Genomic DNA, 16,782 nt, shown 5'->3' on the forward strand with positions numbered 1-16,782 from the left:
CAGCACCCCCCATAGCCTCTGTATCAGCACCCCCCCATAGCCTCTGTATCAGCACACACACCCCCATAGCCTCTGTATCAGCTCCTACCTCCAGGATCCTGCCCTGTTGTTTCTGCCCTGACTTTCTTCAGTGACATAGACGTGCAAGCAAATAAAACCTTTCTCCCCCAAGTTGTTTTGGTTGTGGTGTTTTGTCACAGCAACAATCACCCTAACTGTGACAGGAGCCTAGGGGTGGTTCCTTTTGTTCCCAGGGAAGGGTTAAGAATATGCCCAGAGCTAGGTTGACCGGATGTCTGACTTAGAATTTCTACTTGATCTGAGATAGAATAGAACAGAGGCCTCTCTTGCTTCCCTCCAGGCCCTTTGTGTCTGCCATTCAACCTCCTTTGACTCAGGCCACTGTTTCCACAATCTGCAAGCTCATAGGCCGATTCTTTCTCTCTGGAAGGTGACAGTTCAGTGCCTGATAGTACCAGAGATGTCTCCCCGCCCCACACAGAGGACATCATGAGATCAAAGATCAAGCAGGCATCATTGACAGTTTTCTACTCAGAAAATGCCCCAGAGGGCCAGCCAGGAACCTTTGAGAAACATGGGAACAGTGACTAGCATTCCAACCACCAGCCAAGAGCAGAGATAACAGAGTGCCACATCTGATGAGCAATGACAAAGGTAGTGCCATCTATTCTTAGTTCCATGCCTTCAGCCTCAATTCACCACAGAATACTGTACCTCTAGTGCCCAGCACATGTTTGGGAGCACTGTTATCTGTTTTTTAATAAATCATAGGGTAGATGGACATATCAGAGAACAGACAAGAGAATGGATAGATGGATAATGGAATAAGGAAATCAGGAATTCAAGGTCATCCTTGGCTACAAAGTAAGTAGCCAGGGCTACATAGTGAGACCCTAACTTGAAAGAAAGGAAGAAAGAAAAAAGGAAGGAAGGAAGGAAGAAAGGAAGGAAGGAAGGAAGAAAAGAAACAAAACTCAATACATACTGATGTGTTTGAGTGTCGACGGGACACATACTAACTGATTGAGGTGAGGGCTGGAGGAATGAGTGCCCTGTGACTAGAAACCAGGTGGCAAAACTGTCTCTGCCGCCTGAGGCCCTGACAAGGTCTCACATAGCTCAGATTAACCTCAAACTCACTATATAGGCTAGGATTACTCTGAATGCCTGATTCCTTTGCCCTTTATCTTCTCAGTTCTGTGATTCCATGTCTCTAGCACTCACTATTTATGCAGCGCTGGGGATAGAGGCCTCATGCTCATTAGGCAGGTACTTTGCTCTCTAAACTGTGTCCTTTATTTTAAGGAAAGGCTTGGACACTGGCAGATCATGGGCTCTGTTCTTCCATCTGACCTGGGGAGGGAGCCAGACTCTCTCAGCAACCTGGCAAGAGCTGGTCCCTGAGCAACAGAGATTTATGGGTCAGAGGCTCCCAGGCCTCTCAGGAGGAGGAGCAGGCTCTGTGCTGAGGGCCATTGGCAGCTCCCTGGCCCAGGATGTTCCCATAGGAAACACAAGCGTGGGAAGCACAATTCTGGACAAAAGAAGTACTCCTCCAGTTCAGCTGTCAGCCTGACCTTGGGGAGTTTGTCTAAACTTTCTATGCCTGCGACTTTGTTTCTTCACTGAGCCCAATCTTGGAGAGAGCCAGGGGATGAGCCAGGTTTCATGGATAAAAGGTCATGTGGACAACCTGAAGATCTAAGTAACCTTGGGATCCACATGGTGGAAGGAGAGAACTGACTCCCACAAACTATACTTTGACCTCCACATGTATGCACATGCCAGTGCACACATACAAAACCAACACATGTAATTTATATTTTTTTTTTTAAAAAAGAGAGAGAACAAGGCCTTCTTTCCTAGCACACACCTCCTTGTCTATTCAGATCCTTCCATTATTCATTGCTGTGAAATTAACATCACATGAGCCAACTCACTTAGTATATTCACATCACATGAGCACCATCTCTATCTAGTTCTACAAAGTAAGTAATATTCTGTCACTCCCAAATAAAACCCTATACCCATTAGGCCATCCCTGTCCACCAGCCATTCCCACTAACCCTTGGCAACTGTGCGCCCTATCTGCATCTGTGTGTACATTTACCTGTCCTGGGTATTTCCCACAAGTAGAGAGAGACACACAGCACATGTATCGTGTTTGAGAAGGTTATCTGAATTGTAGTATATATTACTGGCTTTTTTTCCTGTTCACAGTCAAGCAATATTCCATTGTATAATAGACAACATTTTATTTGTCCATGTATAGACATTTGGGTTGTTGCTACATTAGGGCTATTGTGAATTGTACTGCTGTGAACTTTCACATACAAGTTTTTCTTTGTTATATTATCTGAGAGCCAATACTTGGTGATACTGTCTCTGACTCCACACCTCTCTGTAGCTGAGACAGGAGTCTATATACTGCACACCTTTATACAGCCTGGAGCGCTGCTCTGGATAGTAGTAAAAGTTGCATACTGTCTCACTCTAGGGAAGATTCTTGGGAGATCTGTATTTTCATGAAAACAACTTGCCTGAAGATTGAAGAAAGAATGCTGAGAAAGGCACGTCTTTTCCTATATCTATAAAGGCTTCATGTTCTCTCTGGCTCCTTTAGACCAAAGATTCACTGTATTGTAGCAATTAACCTCCCTATGATCATTATTTAACTTGTTAACTTTTCAATATATTTTTGGAAGTATGTATATAACATACAGTGGTTTTTCTTTTCCAAATTGGTAAAAACATATACAAAGGGCTGTGCAGCATTATATTCACACTCACCTCAAAGAAGAAGGAAAGGAAATATTCATCAACTGATGAATGGATTTAAAAATGCTTTATGTTCATTTGGCGAGATACTACTTAGCCATGGGAAGGAAAAAGTGCTGAAAACTGCTACGACAGTTGTGTACACACAACAAAGCACTCATACAATAGACAGACAGACAGACAGACAGACAGACAGATAGATTTTGAAAGCACAATTGATTTTGTATTCCTTCTTTTTGTTTGTTTTTGAAACAATTATGTAGCTTTGATCTCAACTTCACAATCATCCTGCCTTTACCTACTAGGAGCTGGGATTTCAGGCACTGCCACTACACTTGGCTTATAGCATCATAGGATAACTTTGCTGTACACCAGGCTCTGGTAACATAAGCCAACATGAGCCACTGTTTCTTGCTTCTACATCACTAATGGTGGAGTGTGGGAGTTATGGTGGTTTTAATGAAAATGGCCCCCATAGGCTCATATATTTGAATGCTTAGTCCCCAGTTAGTAGAACTGTTTGAGAGGGATTAGGAGGTGAGGCCTTTGGGAGTGGATATGGTCTCACTGATGATGATGTAGCCTTGTTGGAGGAGGTGTGCCACAATGGATGGGATTTGAGGTTTCTCTGAGTACCTCTTTTTGCCTGCAGATCAGGAAGTAAAGCTCTCAGCTACTACTCCAATGTCATGCCTGCGTGTCTCCCATCATGATGATCATGAACTAACCCTCTGAAACTGTAAGCCAGGCTCTCGTCAAATGCTTTGCTTTATTTTTAAAATTATTTTATATTAGTTTATGTCCATTGGTGCTATATGTATGTGTGAGGGTGTCAGATCTCGGAGTTACAGACAGTTGTGAGTTTCCATGTGGGTGCTGGGATTTGAACCTGGGTCCTCTGGAAAAACAAGTCAGTGCTTTTAACTGCTGAGCCATCTCTCCAGCCCTCACATGCTTTGTTTTATAAGAGTTGACTTGGCATGCTGTCTCTTCACAGCCATAGAACACTAAGACAGGAGTCAAACGGGCAAGAAAATGGCTGAGGGCTGTAACCACACTTGTAACCAGGACATGTGCCAGTACACTGACCCCAGTGCACCTCTGTGGCTTTCCAGACTTCCCAAAGTATGCTATGTCTGTAATGAACTATGTCAAGGACATACAGTAGTGCAGGAGGGGTGGCAGTGGGCAGAGAATCCCCAAGCTGACCAAAGCAGCTCAAAGGCAAGGAAGAATGTTCCTTGTGCACTTATGGGCAATGATAGCCTTACTGTGGCTCAGCTTCTAGCTTGGGTCCTGGGACCTCAACTAACCACTAATCTGCCCCTGTCTACCCTTCCTACCTGGCCTGGAGACTTGGAAATTTGGGTCTTGTGATGTGCTTGAGGGGTGAGATACTGGGCCTGGGGTCACACTAAGGCACAGCAGGCAAGGACTCTCTGTAGGTGCCCAGCATCTCAGAGTCTCATGGACTGGCTATTTTGGTTGATCCCTGCTGGAGTTCTTGCTAGCTGGCTGCTGAGACTGAGGCCTGAAGGCTACCCATAAAAGGAGAAAGGAAAGTGGAGCTGGGAATGCATCCCAGACTCCACGCCTCTCTTCTTTTTTGTACCAGCCAGCTGTAGATAACAGGAGAGGGGGGGACAGGGGCAGGGAGGATCCCAAGCCTAAAGCAAATGACTCCCTACTTTAAATCCCCCAAGAAATTAGATTTCAGAAGGTTCTACACACTGTGTGAGGTTAGTGCAAAGTTGTCGATCCTGGGACCTCCTCTGACAGGGCAGAAGTCAGCTAACGGTCAGGCATGGCTTATAGTAATCCTCACACAATCTGGAACAGACAGCAAAGACACTGAGACACAAAGAGATGGATTCCACCAAGCTCTGTAGCCCTGACTGTACGCTGGGTCCCTGTGTGCCTGGGCCCTCTCCTCTTCCATTCTACCTTCTCTCTGGGAGACTCACGTGGGCTATAGGCACTGAGCCCAAGGGAGCATTTTCTAACCCTTAGAACTGAACCCTTGAGGGGCACCAGAGACAGGAACTCTGGTGGCCTCTCAGGCTCAGCTCATTCTTTCCCTGTCCTCTGCCTCCAGCCCCACAATGCTCTCTCATCTCACGTTCATGGTTATCTCCCAGGAGGCATCCACTGTCTCCTAGCCTAGGAGTCAGGCCCCAGGTTAGCAGCCTTCAGATTTTGGACCTCCCCTCCCTACATTGTGGGGCTTCTTGATTAATGTCCCTAAGCTAGACTGGGTGTGACAAGGCTATAGCATATGGATAGGCCCTCAGTCAACCCTGCTGAGCCAATCAGCAGGGAAAACACATACTTTTCATGCTTTCTGAATGAAAAACCAGAATGAGTACCCCATAGCTACTCTGCTGGGCAAGCCTACTTTTCCAACTCAGAATTCACTATTTACTCAATATTTTAAGATTCTTGACTGCCTCCTGCCCCGTAAGAACTCATGGACACCAAAGATTGTGAGGGTTTCTACTAACTCTAAGTTCCACTTGGGTCCAACATTCCCAGTCCCACCTTATATGAGGAAACTAAGGGTTCAAGAAGGCTCTAGCCTCACAAATGAACCACATGCCATACCCAAGAGACCCCAAAGAGAGACAGTCCCTTCATCCACATGAGGCTGTAACTAGAATGTGTCACCTGAGAGAGACAGATCCATATCAGAACCTGATCTTACTGGCTCCCTGGTAATGCACTTCCCTGTTGGGGTTTGGTTCTAATGCTTTGAATTAATCTGGCCCCAAAATTGGGAATCTGCATGTCCAAACTCGAAAGGTCCTTCTGCTCGGGCTAGGAACTGGAAGAGAAGAAGGGTGAGAAGAAAGACCAGACCTAAAGGCCGCCAACATATAAGAATGAGGGAAAGTGGCCACATGGACCACTTCCCCAATTATGTTTGGGGTAACAGACATAAAATATAGATTTTAAAAGATGTTAACTCAAAAGTACCACAGGGGAGTGTTTGCTAGTAGTACGAAGTATTGGAACTGCCCAACCTTTGAGTTACTCAAGGCATTTAAATTAAATTTACTGGCCTGCATGACACATTTCATTCTCAAATCCAAGGGCTCTGGCAGGTGACTGGGAGCACAACCTGCCAGGAACACAGAGAGGTTTAGCTAAATTTACACTACACTTCCCAGTCTCCAGCTAGCAGTGCTTTGTCACCTCTAAGTCATTCAGGAGGCTTCCCTGAGCTACATATTGCATTCAATGTCAACCTAAATTACAGCAAAATCCTGTCTCAATAGACCAGAGTTGGATAGAGATGGGAAAGGAAGGGTGGAGTAACAACAAAACAACAAAACAACAAAAACAAACCCCTGTTGTCTCCCCACTCCCCATGCCTGCCACCCCACCCTCTCCTACTTATTGGCCCTGGCATTCCCCTACACTGGGGCACAGAACCTTCTCAGGGCCGAGGTCCTCTCCTCCTATTGACCCCATTAGCTAGTCCAGACCAGGCAGAGCTGAACATAGCTCCACACCTTCCTGGAAGTGGAGGTATGTCCTGAGTCCTGTCCTGGAGGTTTGCAGGGTAGTGACTTTGAGTCAAACATCCTGACACTATTTCTCATCTTCCCATCCTGAGCAGCCTTTGTGCCTGCCACAGCTGTTTCTTTGCCAGAAAACAAAACAAAACAAAACAAAACAAAACAAAAAAGATCAAAACTAAAACCCTGACTTTTCAAGAGCACAAAAGCTACTCCATGAAACTAGATTGAAGGCTTGAAGTTCCCCGTGACACAGCTTAGAGCTGTGAGTACTGTATTAAGTATCAGTAGCATGGTGGTGTGTGCTTACATATATACACATGCACATACAGGTGGCGATCAGAGGCCAACCTCAGGTGCTGCCTCTCTCAGGGTCTCTCACAAGCTCTCACAAGCTCACTGATCAGGGTACGTTGGCAAGAATCCTCTCATTTCCAACTCTTCTGTTCTGGAACTACAAGCAGGTACTGCCACACTCAGGTTTTTCATACTATGTTCTGGGATCAAACTCAGGTCCTCACTTTACATACTGAGCAATCTCAATCTTCACCACTGAAAACAAGGATCTGGGGCCAGATGTAGCCATATATCTGTTATTCTAGCCCCTGAGAGGCTAGGGCAAAGGGACTTCACATTCCAGGGCATTCTGGGCTACATAGTGTAACTGTCATGAATGCATGTATGAGAAAGTGAATGAAGACAGAATAAAACTTGTAATCCAGACAAGTATTAATGGGAAGCAATGACTAAATCAGGAGGGTAGAGATCTAATTTCCCCATGGACACAGCATCAGGGGCACCATCCTTGAACAGGAAATGGGTGTGTCTTCACCAGACTAAACAGGAAATAGGCCCTCGGAATCCAAGCCTGTAAATTCCTTCATCTGAGCTTCCAGCTTTCAGAGCTGCAGGAAGAAAACATCTGTTGTTTATAAAAGCGTTTTGTTATAGTCACCTGGGCAGATTAGGACCTAAAGGTTCTAAAGCGTGCTGTGATCCCATCAGGAGGCCAAGGCCAGAAGACTGCCATGAGAGTCTTACAGTGAGACTATGCCTCAAAAACAAAAATAAGGCTAGAGAGATGGCTCAGTGCTTAATAGCACTGGTTGCTCTTGCAGAAGACTTGAGTTTAGTCCCTAGCACCCACATGGAGTTTTACAACTCCAGTTCCAGGGATCTAGTGTCTTCTTCTGGATCCAGTGGACATAAAGCAGGCATAATGATGGATACGTATACACCCAGGCAACATACCCAGACACAGTTTTTTAAAAAATCTTTTAAAAACAAAGCAAAAACAAATTACAACAAAGACATGGCCTCTGCTAGTCTGTTTGCCTCTGGACCCAGTTTCCTCTTCAGTCTCAGAGAGAAAAGTCACCATGTTTCACTCTTAATTCTAAGACAAATCTGTCAGGTTCTCCAGGCCCTTTTCTCCTTTCATCTACAGACAAGGCTGTCAGATGGACACTGGCCACTTCCCCTAAGGCATGGCAACCACAGAACAGAGAGACCTGCTTGCAGCCCACTGCCCAAACGTAACTTATGCTTGAAGAGGGCTGAGCTGAGAGCCCCAGCTAGGTGTTTTCTTGGTCACTGACATCTTGATGCTGATGAAGTGAGAACAAGGCACTTGCGATGACACAAAGCTAGCTCCACACTTCCTGAGCTTCCTCCACTCATCATGTTAGAGCAAAAGCTTATCTGCCTTTCACACTTTCCCTACTTCACCCCCAGGGACCCTCGGTGACAACCACAGGTCCTGTCAGAAGGCTTAGTGCTTCCTCCTCAGATCTTTGTGTAATTTGCTGAGCCTGACTCAGCTCCCACGTGTTCAGCCTTCAACACTCAGATAAGAAGCAAGACCAGCATGGACAAAAGGCCTTTCCTGGGCTAGGGGCCAAGCATAGCTCAGTGCCACTGTTAAATCAAGGATCCCAGGGGTCACAGGCACTAAGTTCAAAATAGTTCTGACACTGTCCGATCTTTGGAAGGTTATTCACTTCTCTGAATCTCAATCTCCCCATATCTAAAAGGAGCTGACAGTAGTGCCAGGCCTAGTGTTGGATGCCCAACAAGCCACACATGTGCAGTCAGGGGACACACACACACACAGAGAGAGAGAGAGAGAGAGAGAGAGAGAGAGAGAGAGAGGCACAGGGGGGAAGGTTTGTTGTTTTCTCAAGACCAACAAGGAAAGGTTTGTTGTCATGAGAAAAATAACATTTATGTCAGCCTTCTTTACCATAGAATTTGTTTTTGGTTTTCTTTTTTTTTTTTTTTAAAGATTTATTTGTTTTATTTATATGAGTAATTGTCTTCAGACACACCAGAAGAGGGCATCAGATCCCACCATGTGAACCACCATGTGGTTGCTGGGATTTGAACTCAGGACCTCTGGAAGAGCAGTCGGTGCTCTTAACCGCTGAACCATCTCACCAGCCCTCTTTTTTTTTTTTTTTTTTTTTTTTTAAATTTATTATATGTAAGTACACTGTAGCTGTCTTCAGATGCACCAGAAGAGGGCATCAGATCTCATTACGGGTGGTTGTGAGCCACCATGTGGTTGTTAGGATTTGAACTCATGACCTTTCCAAAGAGCAGTCAGTGCTCTTCCCCGCTGAGCCATCTCACCGGTTTTCTTTTTGTTTAGGGTAAAATTATGGCACATGCATCATAATATTTTAGGACTGAATTTTAAAACTCCTAAGTGAATACTGCCTGCCCCCAGGGCTCTGGTAGAGTTGGAAACACTCCTGCAAAGCCATAAAAGCAGCAGCAAATAATCGTCCCCATGGAGCTGGGACGTGCTCAAAGGCGCAATGCTGGCATCAGAACATTCTAATCCTAAGTCTTTCATATATTAGATGCTAGGAGCAATCAGTAACATGGACAGGAGGACAATAGGGAGCACACTGGTGTGAGTTAAACACAAGCAGCCAAGTGAACGCCAGGTGGCACCTGCACACTGACATCCCTCCACAGGGCTGTCACCTCAAGGGGACATGGGTCTGAGCTCTTCTGGCAGTCCCTGAGGCCAGAAATCCAAGAGGGACTAGAAGAAGCATATAAGAAGTAGGAAAACAACTATCCCATGGAGCTGGGATGCAGCTCAGAATCTGGGCTAGATATGCACAAGACGTAAGGTTCAGTGCCCAGCACTGGGGGGGGAACAAAGAGAAACCAAGGGCAACAACAACAAATGTTAGAATCCAGACCAGATAGCTTCCTAGGCCACAAAATAGGTGCCCGACCAAGGGAAGTGTATGAATCTCTAGATAACAGAGTTCAGCCGCTTAGACCTCTCACTTGGGAGATAAGTTTGCAATCTCAAGACCTCAAAGGGCGTGGCAGCCACACATCATCTTCTTTACCTAGATCCCTGCTCAAGTTGTAAATTTCACAACCTTTTTCAGGGGCTATATAAGAAGGTACACCTTCAGAGCCTCTGTCATTCTCTCTCTCTCTCTCTCTCTCTCTCTCTCTCTCTCTCTCTCTCTCTCTCTCTCTCTCTCTCTCTCTCTCTCTCTCTCTCAGGTTTAACTTTCCTCAGAGCCCTTGTATACTGTTTGTTTGTCCATGCATTTATATCTTTAAATACATTTCTAACCTCCAGCCTGGAGGCCTCCCTGGGCTCCCAGCCATGGCTTCCGCCAAACCAAGCAGCCCACCGACCAAGCCTAGAACTCTTCCCCACGGTAACCAGCCAGAGCGCCCTCCTCCTGCCCTTTTCCCTTCTGCGCCTGGCCAGAGTCTGCCCACTGGCTCTCTGCTCCGTTCTCAGCTCTTCCGCGGCATCCGCAGCATTCAGCAGCGTCTGCGGTACGCAAGAGTGATAAGTGAGAACCCGCTGGTCTCGCTCCCGTTTGGACCGGAACCCCCAAGTCGACCCCCGCAGGCCCTCTGGGACCTCAGACTGTGCACGCCTTCACCCTCAGATCGGGTTCCTGCAGTTTCTCACAGCCTGACACCTGCTCGCCTGTGCAGAGAGCGTGCAGTCCAACTTACCGCTTCCTCATTTCCCAGCAGCCGGATCCCTGAGCTGGACGCTGGACACCATTTTTGACCCACATTAACTTATGGTCTTGTAGCTGTTAACTTGAACCAGTGTGCTCCCTATTGTCTTCCCATCCATGTATCACTCCTAGAATCCTATATATGAAAGGTTTAGGATTAGGGTGTTCAGGTTCCAAATACCTTTGAATTTGAGAAAATTTGCAGATTCATAGCCTGAAGATGAGAGGCAAGTCTCACATATGTCTTCTAGATGTTATCTGAATTTTTAAAGATTTTTTTTTCTTTAATCATGGAGACCTGGAGAGTATCCACCCAAAGCAGATATTCATGGGACCAGAAGATGGTATTGAATCCCTTGGAGCTGGAGTTAGAAGAATTTGTGAGCTGCCTAATCTAGGTGCTGGGAACTAAACTTAAGTTCTCTGGAAGAGCAGTAAGTGTTTTTAACTACCGAGCTATCTCTCCAGCCCATCTGAAGGTCATTTCATATGATGGGCTTTTTTGTTTGTTTTTTGGGGGGTTTGTTTTGGTTTTTTTTTTTTTTTTTTTTTTTTTTTTTTTTTTTTTTTTTTTTTTTTTTTTTTTTTTTTTTGAGACAGGGTTTCTCTGAGTAGCCGGGGCTGTCCTGAAACTCACTCTTTAGACCAGGTTGGCCTCAAACTCAGAAATCTGCCTGCCTCTGCCTCCAAGTGCTGGGATTAAAGGTGTGCACCACCACTGCCCGGCCTTCATATGATGTTTTATGAGTATGTTTGTAAACATAATCTTTCTATGTAGTTCTGGCTGCCTTGGAGCTCTGAATGTTGATTAGACCGGCCTCAAAGTCACAGAGCTCTGCCTGCCTCTGCCTCTCCAGGGTTGGGATTTTACTCACATGCCATTTCATTTGACTCACGGGATGTTTTAAATAATTTTGCTCATAAACAAAATTTCACAGCCTAGAATTTACACATCCTAGAATTTGCAATGAAACTATCCCAGATCTTGGATCATTGTAGATTTTGGATTTTAGAGACCTGTAGTGTCTTAGGCTTATAAAGGGTTTTTATTGATCAAGTACAGGCCTGGTCCTGAGGGGTAGGGTTACAGGCCTGGTCTGGCACACTGGCCAAGACTCGGCTGTCTCTGTCTTTTTACAGAGGGAAAGCAGAGGTAGAAGATGTTTTAGAGCTCATTCACAGTCACATAGGTACATGCTACCACAAGCAGCTCTACCCTAGAATTCAGACTGTGACTAACATGTTATTACTGCTTCTTCTGAGAAGGTTTGAGGAGAGGAGCTCCTCCAGAAAGTACTAAGTCACTAAAGTTCAAGACTAAGCTGCTGATGACAATTTATAACAGCAGTGACCTTAGCAGGCAGGAGGTGTGCACTGAAGAGGCACCTGCTAGGAAGTCGTGGGGACTTTCTAGCATACTTCATTCATATCTTCATCTCAATGGTAATTATTCTACTGTAGTCAAGTATAAAAATTGTTTTCAGTGGGACTCTTAAATTAACACTTCCCTATTATTTTGGATTGTATCTGCCATTTTGTCCCAATAGAAATGCTTATTCAAAATAGCAGTTGAGAATCCCAAACCCAAAAATCCAAAATCTGAAACTCTTTTTTTAGTCCAAACATGAAACCACAATGGGAAAATTCCATTTGACAAAATGTTGCTTCATGAACAAAATTATTTGAAATATTGTCAAAAATTACCTTAGAACTATATAAAATAAAAATAAAACATAAAATAAACAATTATGTTTAGACTTAAGTTTCAGCCCCATAAATGCTCATCAGGCATATATGAAAAAAATTCCTAAATTTGGGGGTGGAGGGAGTCAGTTCTAAATCTGCAATGGCTCTGGCCCAAAATTTTCAGTTAAAGAGTTCACAAGCAAAAAACAAATAAAGTAAGAAAATAAAAGAGTCCACAAGCTGCCACACGTGGACTTGGAGTTTGTGTGCAAAGGTCCTCCACATGAAAAGCCACCACAGAGGCTTTAACATAGACACTATACCACAGAAGTCCCACAGAAATCCCACAGAAGCTTTAACATAGACACTATACCACAGAAGTCCCACAGAGGCTTTAACATAGACACTATACCACAGAAGTCCCACAGAGGCTTTAACATAGACACTATACCACAGAAGTCCCACAGAGGCTTTAACATAGACACTATTATTCCCTTTCACATACAAGGAAACTGAGGCTCAGAAAGAGAAGACATCCGAAAATCCCAGGGGTGGAGACTGGCAACCCAGGCCTCTGCAGCTCACCCACAGCCCATACCCAATTTTTTTCTCTCTAGCTGCTGGCTGGGCCAGGGCTCTGGAGCAGCCAGCCAAAGGGATGGCAGAAGCCAGAGAGGGCGATGCCTGATGCCCGTATTTGCTCAAGCCCTGAGTTCCCTGCCCCCTCCTTGCTACAGACTGACATTCTTTTTGCTTTTGCCCTTTTTTAGTCAAGGCATTGCCTGCCAAACTCCACATTCCTGATGGGGACTAAGGCAGGTGGGGGTGGGGACTGAGGCTGAGCCCTGAGGTGGTTCTGGGGGCCTGCCAGGCTCACCTTGTAGCATGCTTCTGTAGGCTGTGTCAGCAATGGCATAGATGTGAGGCGGCATCTCATGCCTCTTCTTGCCCTTGTACATGTCCACAATCTTTTCTGAATAGATGGGTAGGTGCTTGTAGGGGTTGACCACCACACAGAAGAGGCCCGAGTAGGTCTGCAAGAGAGAACCAGGCTCAGTTCTGAACCTTAGGATGAGTAGGGGAACTCCCACACCCATAATCAGCAGCCTCCTCGTGTCATGATGTGGAAACTAAGCTCCTTAGCAGCTCAGCAAGAGCCTTGCACTCAGGACACAGAGCGGAAGGAGGAAAAGTGGACACAGGGCAGAAGGAGGAAAAGTGTAATGTGGGTTCCCAGACAAGCTGTGGCTAAGACTTACCCACTTCTGGACTCACTTCTATGTTCCCAAGCCACCTCTGTCCTCTACCTCACTAAGCCTCGGGGACAGAGCTTGTACTTCTCTGTGCATGTTTATATGTAGGGTATGCATGTACATGTGTGCAGACATGTGGAGAACAGGGGTCAACATGGGGCATCTTCTCCAATTCCCTACTCTTTATTAGTTAAGATGGGCTCCCTCACTGAACCTGGAACTCACCAATTTGACTAGGCTGGGTAAGCATAAACTCCATGGATTCCCCCGTCTTTGCCTCCCCAGCATCAGGATGGCAGGAGTGTGGCTCACTACACCCAGCTTTTCCCCATGGGTGTTGGGAATTCCACTTAAGTTCTCATGCTTGAGCAACAAGCACCTTAGCAACCGAGCCATCTCCCCAGCTCTCCCAAAGTTCAGTTTTTATTTATCTCATTTTTATTTTTTATTTGATTAAAAGATAAAATGCTACTTAAAGAATACCAATAGGCAGTGGTGGCACACACCTTTTATCCCAGCACTCAGGAGGCAGAGGCAAACAGATCTCTGAATTCACACCAGGTTGTCTATAGAATGAGTTCAAGGACAGCCAGGGCTGCACAGAGAAACTGTGACTTAAAAAACAACACAAACCAAAATAACACCAATAACAATGTTATTGTTATTGTTTTAATTTTATAGTTTTTAATTTGTAACAAAAACAGCAATGAAATATGCAAAACAAGAGCCTGAGGAGGAGGGAGTGGTGTGTAGACAGCAGCATGGCCCTAGCCTTGAATAGAAGGACAATGAGCTATTATTTATTGAAGAAGTCTCAAAAGTAATTTTGTAATTTGGTTTGGTTTGGGTTGGGTTGTTTTGAGACAGAGTTTTTCTGTTTAGCCCTGGCTGTCCTAGAACTAACTTTGTAGACCAGGCTAGCTTTGAACTTACAGAGATCTGCCAGCCTCTGCTGCCCAAGTGCTGGGACAAAAGGTGTGCACCACCATGCCCAGTGGTTTAGTCATAATTTAATAATTTGGAAATATAAATGCTGAGAAATGAGAGACACATATCACAAACTAGATATGCCACTGAAATACAGTAACATGAGGAACTAACTCCCAGTGGACAGGAGGTGACATACTACAGCATGTTCAAAGGTGTAAAGGAATAAAGGTTGATAATGTGGCTCAGTGGGTAGAGTACTTGACTAATGCACAAAGCCCTGGGTTCCATCTCCAGTACCACATAAACCAGCTATGGTGGTGCATGTCTGTAATCCCAGTATTCTGAGCATCAGGAGTTCAAAGTCATCCTCAGCTACAAAGCAAATGTGTGGCCAACCTGGGCTACATGAGATACTGTCTTTAAAAAAGGGATGGTAGTGGTGAAACAAGATCATGCCCTTTGCTCCTCACAGCTGCAGGGTTGGCCACTGAGTCCTGAAGGCCCAAGATTGAAAAGCCACCAGTGTCTGTCCCTCTGTAAGAACTTCCAGGGGAAAAGAGGGTGGTGACAGAGACTCACATCAAGCAACAGGAACAGGAACAAGAGAACTCCTGAAGAGTGTTGGGGTGACCATAGGAACTACTAGGGTACTACATCTTAAAGGACAGTGAGGGCAGTCCAGATGAGAAGACAGAATGCTCAGAGGTAGAGAGGGAGGCAGGAAAGTGGGATATGGGCTACCTATAGTCAATTAGGGATAGCTGCAGCTAGGATAGCCAGAGGAAGAGGTGTCTTTCTAGGTCAGCAGGGCCCAGAACAGGCTCCAGCTTGGTGGGAGATCTACCTGGTGTGTGGTCACTGTCTGACCTGAAAGGGTCACCCACACCACCTGAGCTCCTGTTCTGTCCTCTTAAGCCCCAACTTAAGTCTTGGCATCTAGTAGGTACTAATTAACCCCGTCAGTAATTAGAATACTGGGGACTTGAATTTGAGCCCTCACTTGCTACCTTCTAGCTGGGAGTCTCTGAACAAATCTCTTAACTTCTCTGAGCTGCAGTCATCTTGATCTGCAAACCAAGGGATATGCTAACAATTCCCTCACAGTTTTGCTCTAAAATGATGTACAGGAATTATTTAGCATCATACCTGTATGTAACAGGTGTTCAATCAATGGAATTATGCCTGAACACCCTCAGTCTTAAGAGACCAGAAAACTTAGCACCGTGGAGCCTCTATATATGCTGTTCCCACTTCATGGAATTCCTTTCCTCTGGTCTTTCCAGACCCATTTCCATCTCTGCTTTCAGGGTTCAGCTTCAACATCATCTCCCAGACTGAACTTTACAGCACTGTGTTTCTAGCACCCAGCACAGAACCCAGCACAGGGTAAGCACTTATCCAGTAAATATTTGTTGAGTAAAATCTGTAAAAGAAAGAAATCTTCCTGATTCGACCTCTGAATAGGAAAAAAAAAAATGAGGACCTGATGCTCCTAGACATGGGACAAGAAGGTTTGTTGTAGACATGAGGGAAAGCACAGCCAGAGGCTCCTGGAAGGGCCTTGACTGAACAGGTCTAGGGGTGGTGGGACAAGAGAGGAAGAGAAAGGAACTGGGAGCTAAGAGGCTGAGGCGAGCTAGGAGACCACAAGGCAAAGAGGCCATGTCACCAAAATAGTTGGGAATATAGGGAATAGCAGCTGCAGGAAAGGGCAGCAGAGCTCAGGGGCTAGAGAATTTAAGGGAAGGGGCTGGGAAAGCCAACCAGGATGACTCTTTAACCCGCACATAATAAAAGACACTGGGAGAACCTGGGGCCAGTATCAGTTTTGATATGCTAAATAGGCCCCTCAGTCAGCCATTTGCCTGAGTCTGAGTCCTAAAGGCCTCCCTCCCACTTCTCAGGGAGAGCTCACTCCTCCTTTGGAGCCTATCCACACTGAACACACTTAATCCTTGCTTCAGGCAGATCTGAGTCTGCTCAGCTGGCAAATCTGTTGGGGGAAACCAGGGTCTCATGCCCAGGATAGTCCCTCTCCTGATACTTGAATTCAGAGGTCCCAACATCCTCCTCCTGTCCTAGCAAGGCATCTCAAGGCCCAGTGCCACCAGAAGGTCCCAGCTGGTGAAGGATCTCCCTTTTTTGACCATATTTGGAAGCAAGCCTGGTTGTTCCCCCATGCTTTATATGGTCAGCCCCAGAGCACCAAGCAGGAGCTGCTTCCAAGGCCTTGGCCTGAGGAAGGGAGGAGGATTGGAAGTAATGAGGAAGAAGCTGAGTGAAAGGCACAATCCAGAGGCAATCTCAGCTTTGCCTCATAACCCACTAGATGCGGTACATGGCCAGACCCTGAGCTTCCTCTCTCCTCCAGATACTAATCACAACCCTGCATTCTCTGCAAGGCTGTTTGTGGCATCCACACTTTCTGAGTATTTGTGCTGGAGAACGATACTTTATAAAGGATTTACTTCTGCTGTGGCTAGGGGCCAGTGATAGCCCAAGTGCCTGTCAGTAGGGGATAGCCTTGCTGGAGCAGGAAATTCTGCTGTGCTATGAAAAGTACATGTTAAGATGAGGGGGTTA

The 16,782-nt window shown here is 45.7% G+C and overlaps 1 protein-coding gene across 4 annotated transcripts in view; it reads right to left on the minus strand.

Annotated features, from left to right (window-relative positions):
• Nucleotides 1-16,782, minus strand: part of Myh11 (myosin heavy chain 11) — a 108,079-nt gene that overhangs the window by 73,228 nt on the left and 18,069 nt on the right. For all 4 annotated transcript variants that reach the window (XM_031363148.1, XM_031363150.1, XM_031363147.1 and 1 more), the window contains exon 3: nucleotides 12,894-13,050. In XM_031363148.1, coding sequence (XP_031219008.1) covers nucleotides 12,894-13,050 — 157 coding nt within the window. The remainder of the gene's footprint in view (nucleotides 1-12,893; nucleotides 13,051-16,782) is intronic.

The sequence above is a fragment of the Mastomys coucha genome, unplaced genomic scaffold (assembly GCF_008632895.1).
Source record: "Mastomys coucha isolate ucsf_1 unplaced genomic scaffold, UCSF_Mcou_1 pScaffold12, whole genome shotgun sequence".
Taxonomy (NCBI): domain Eukaryota; kingdom Metazoa; phylum Chordata; class Mammalia; order Rodentia; family Muridae; genus Mastomys; species Mastomys coucha.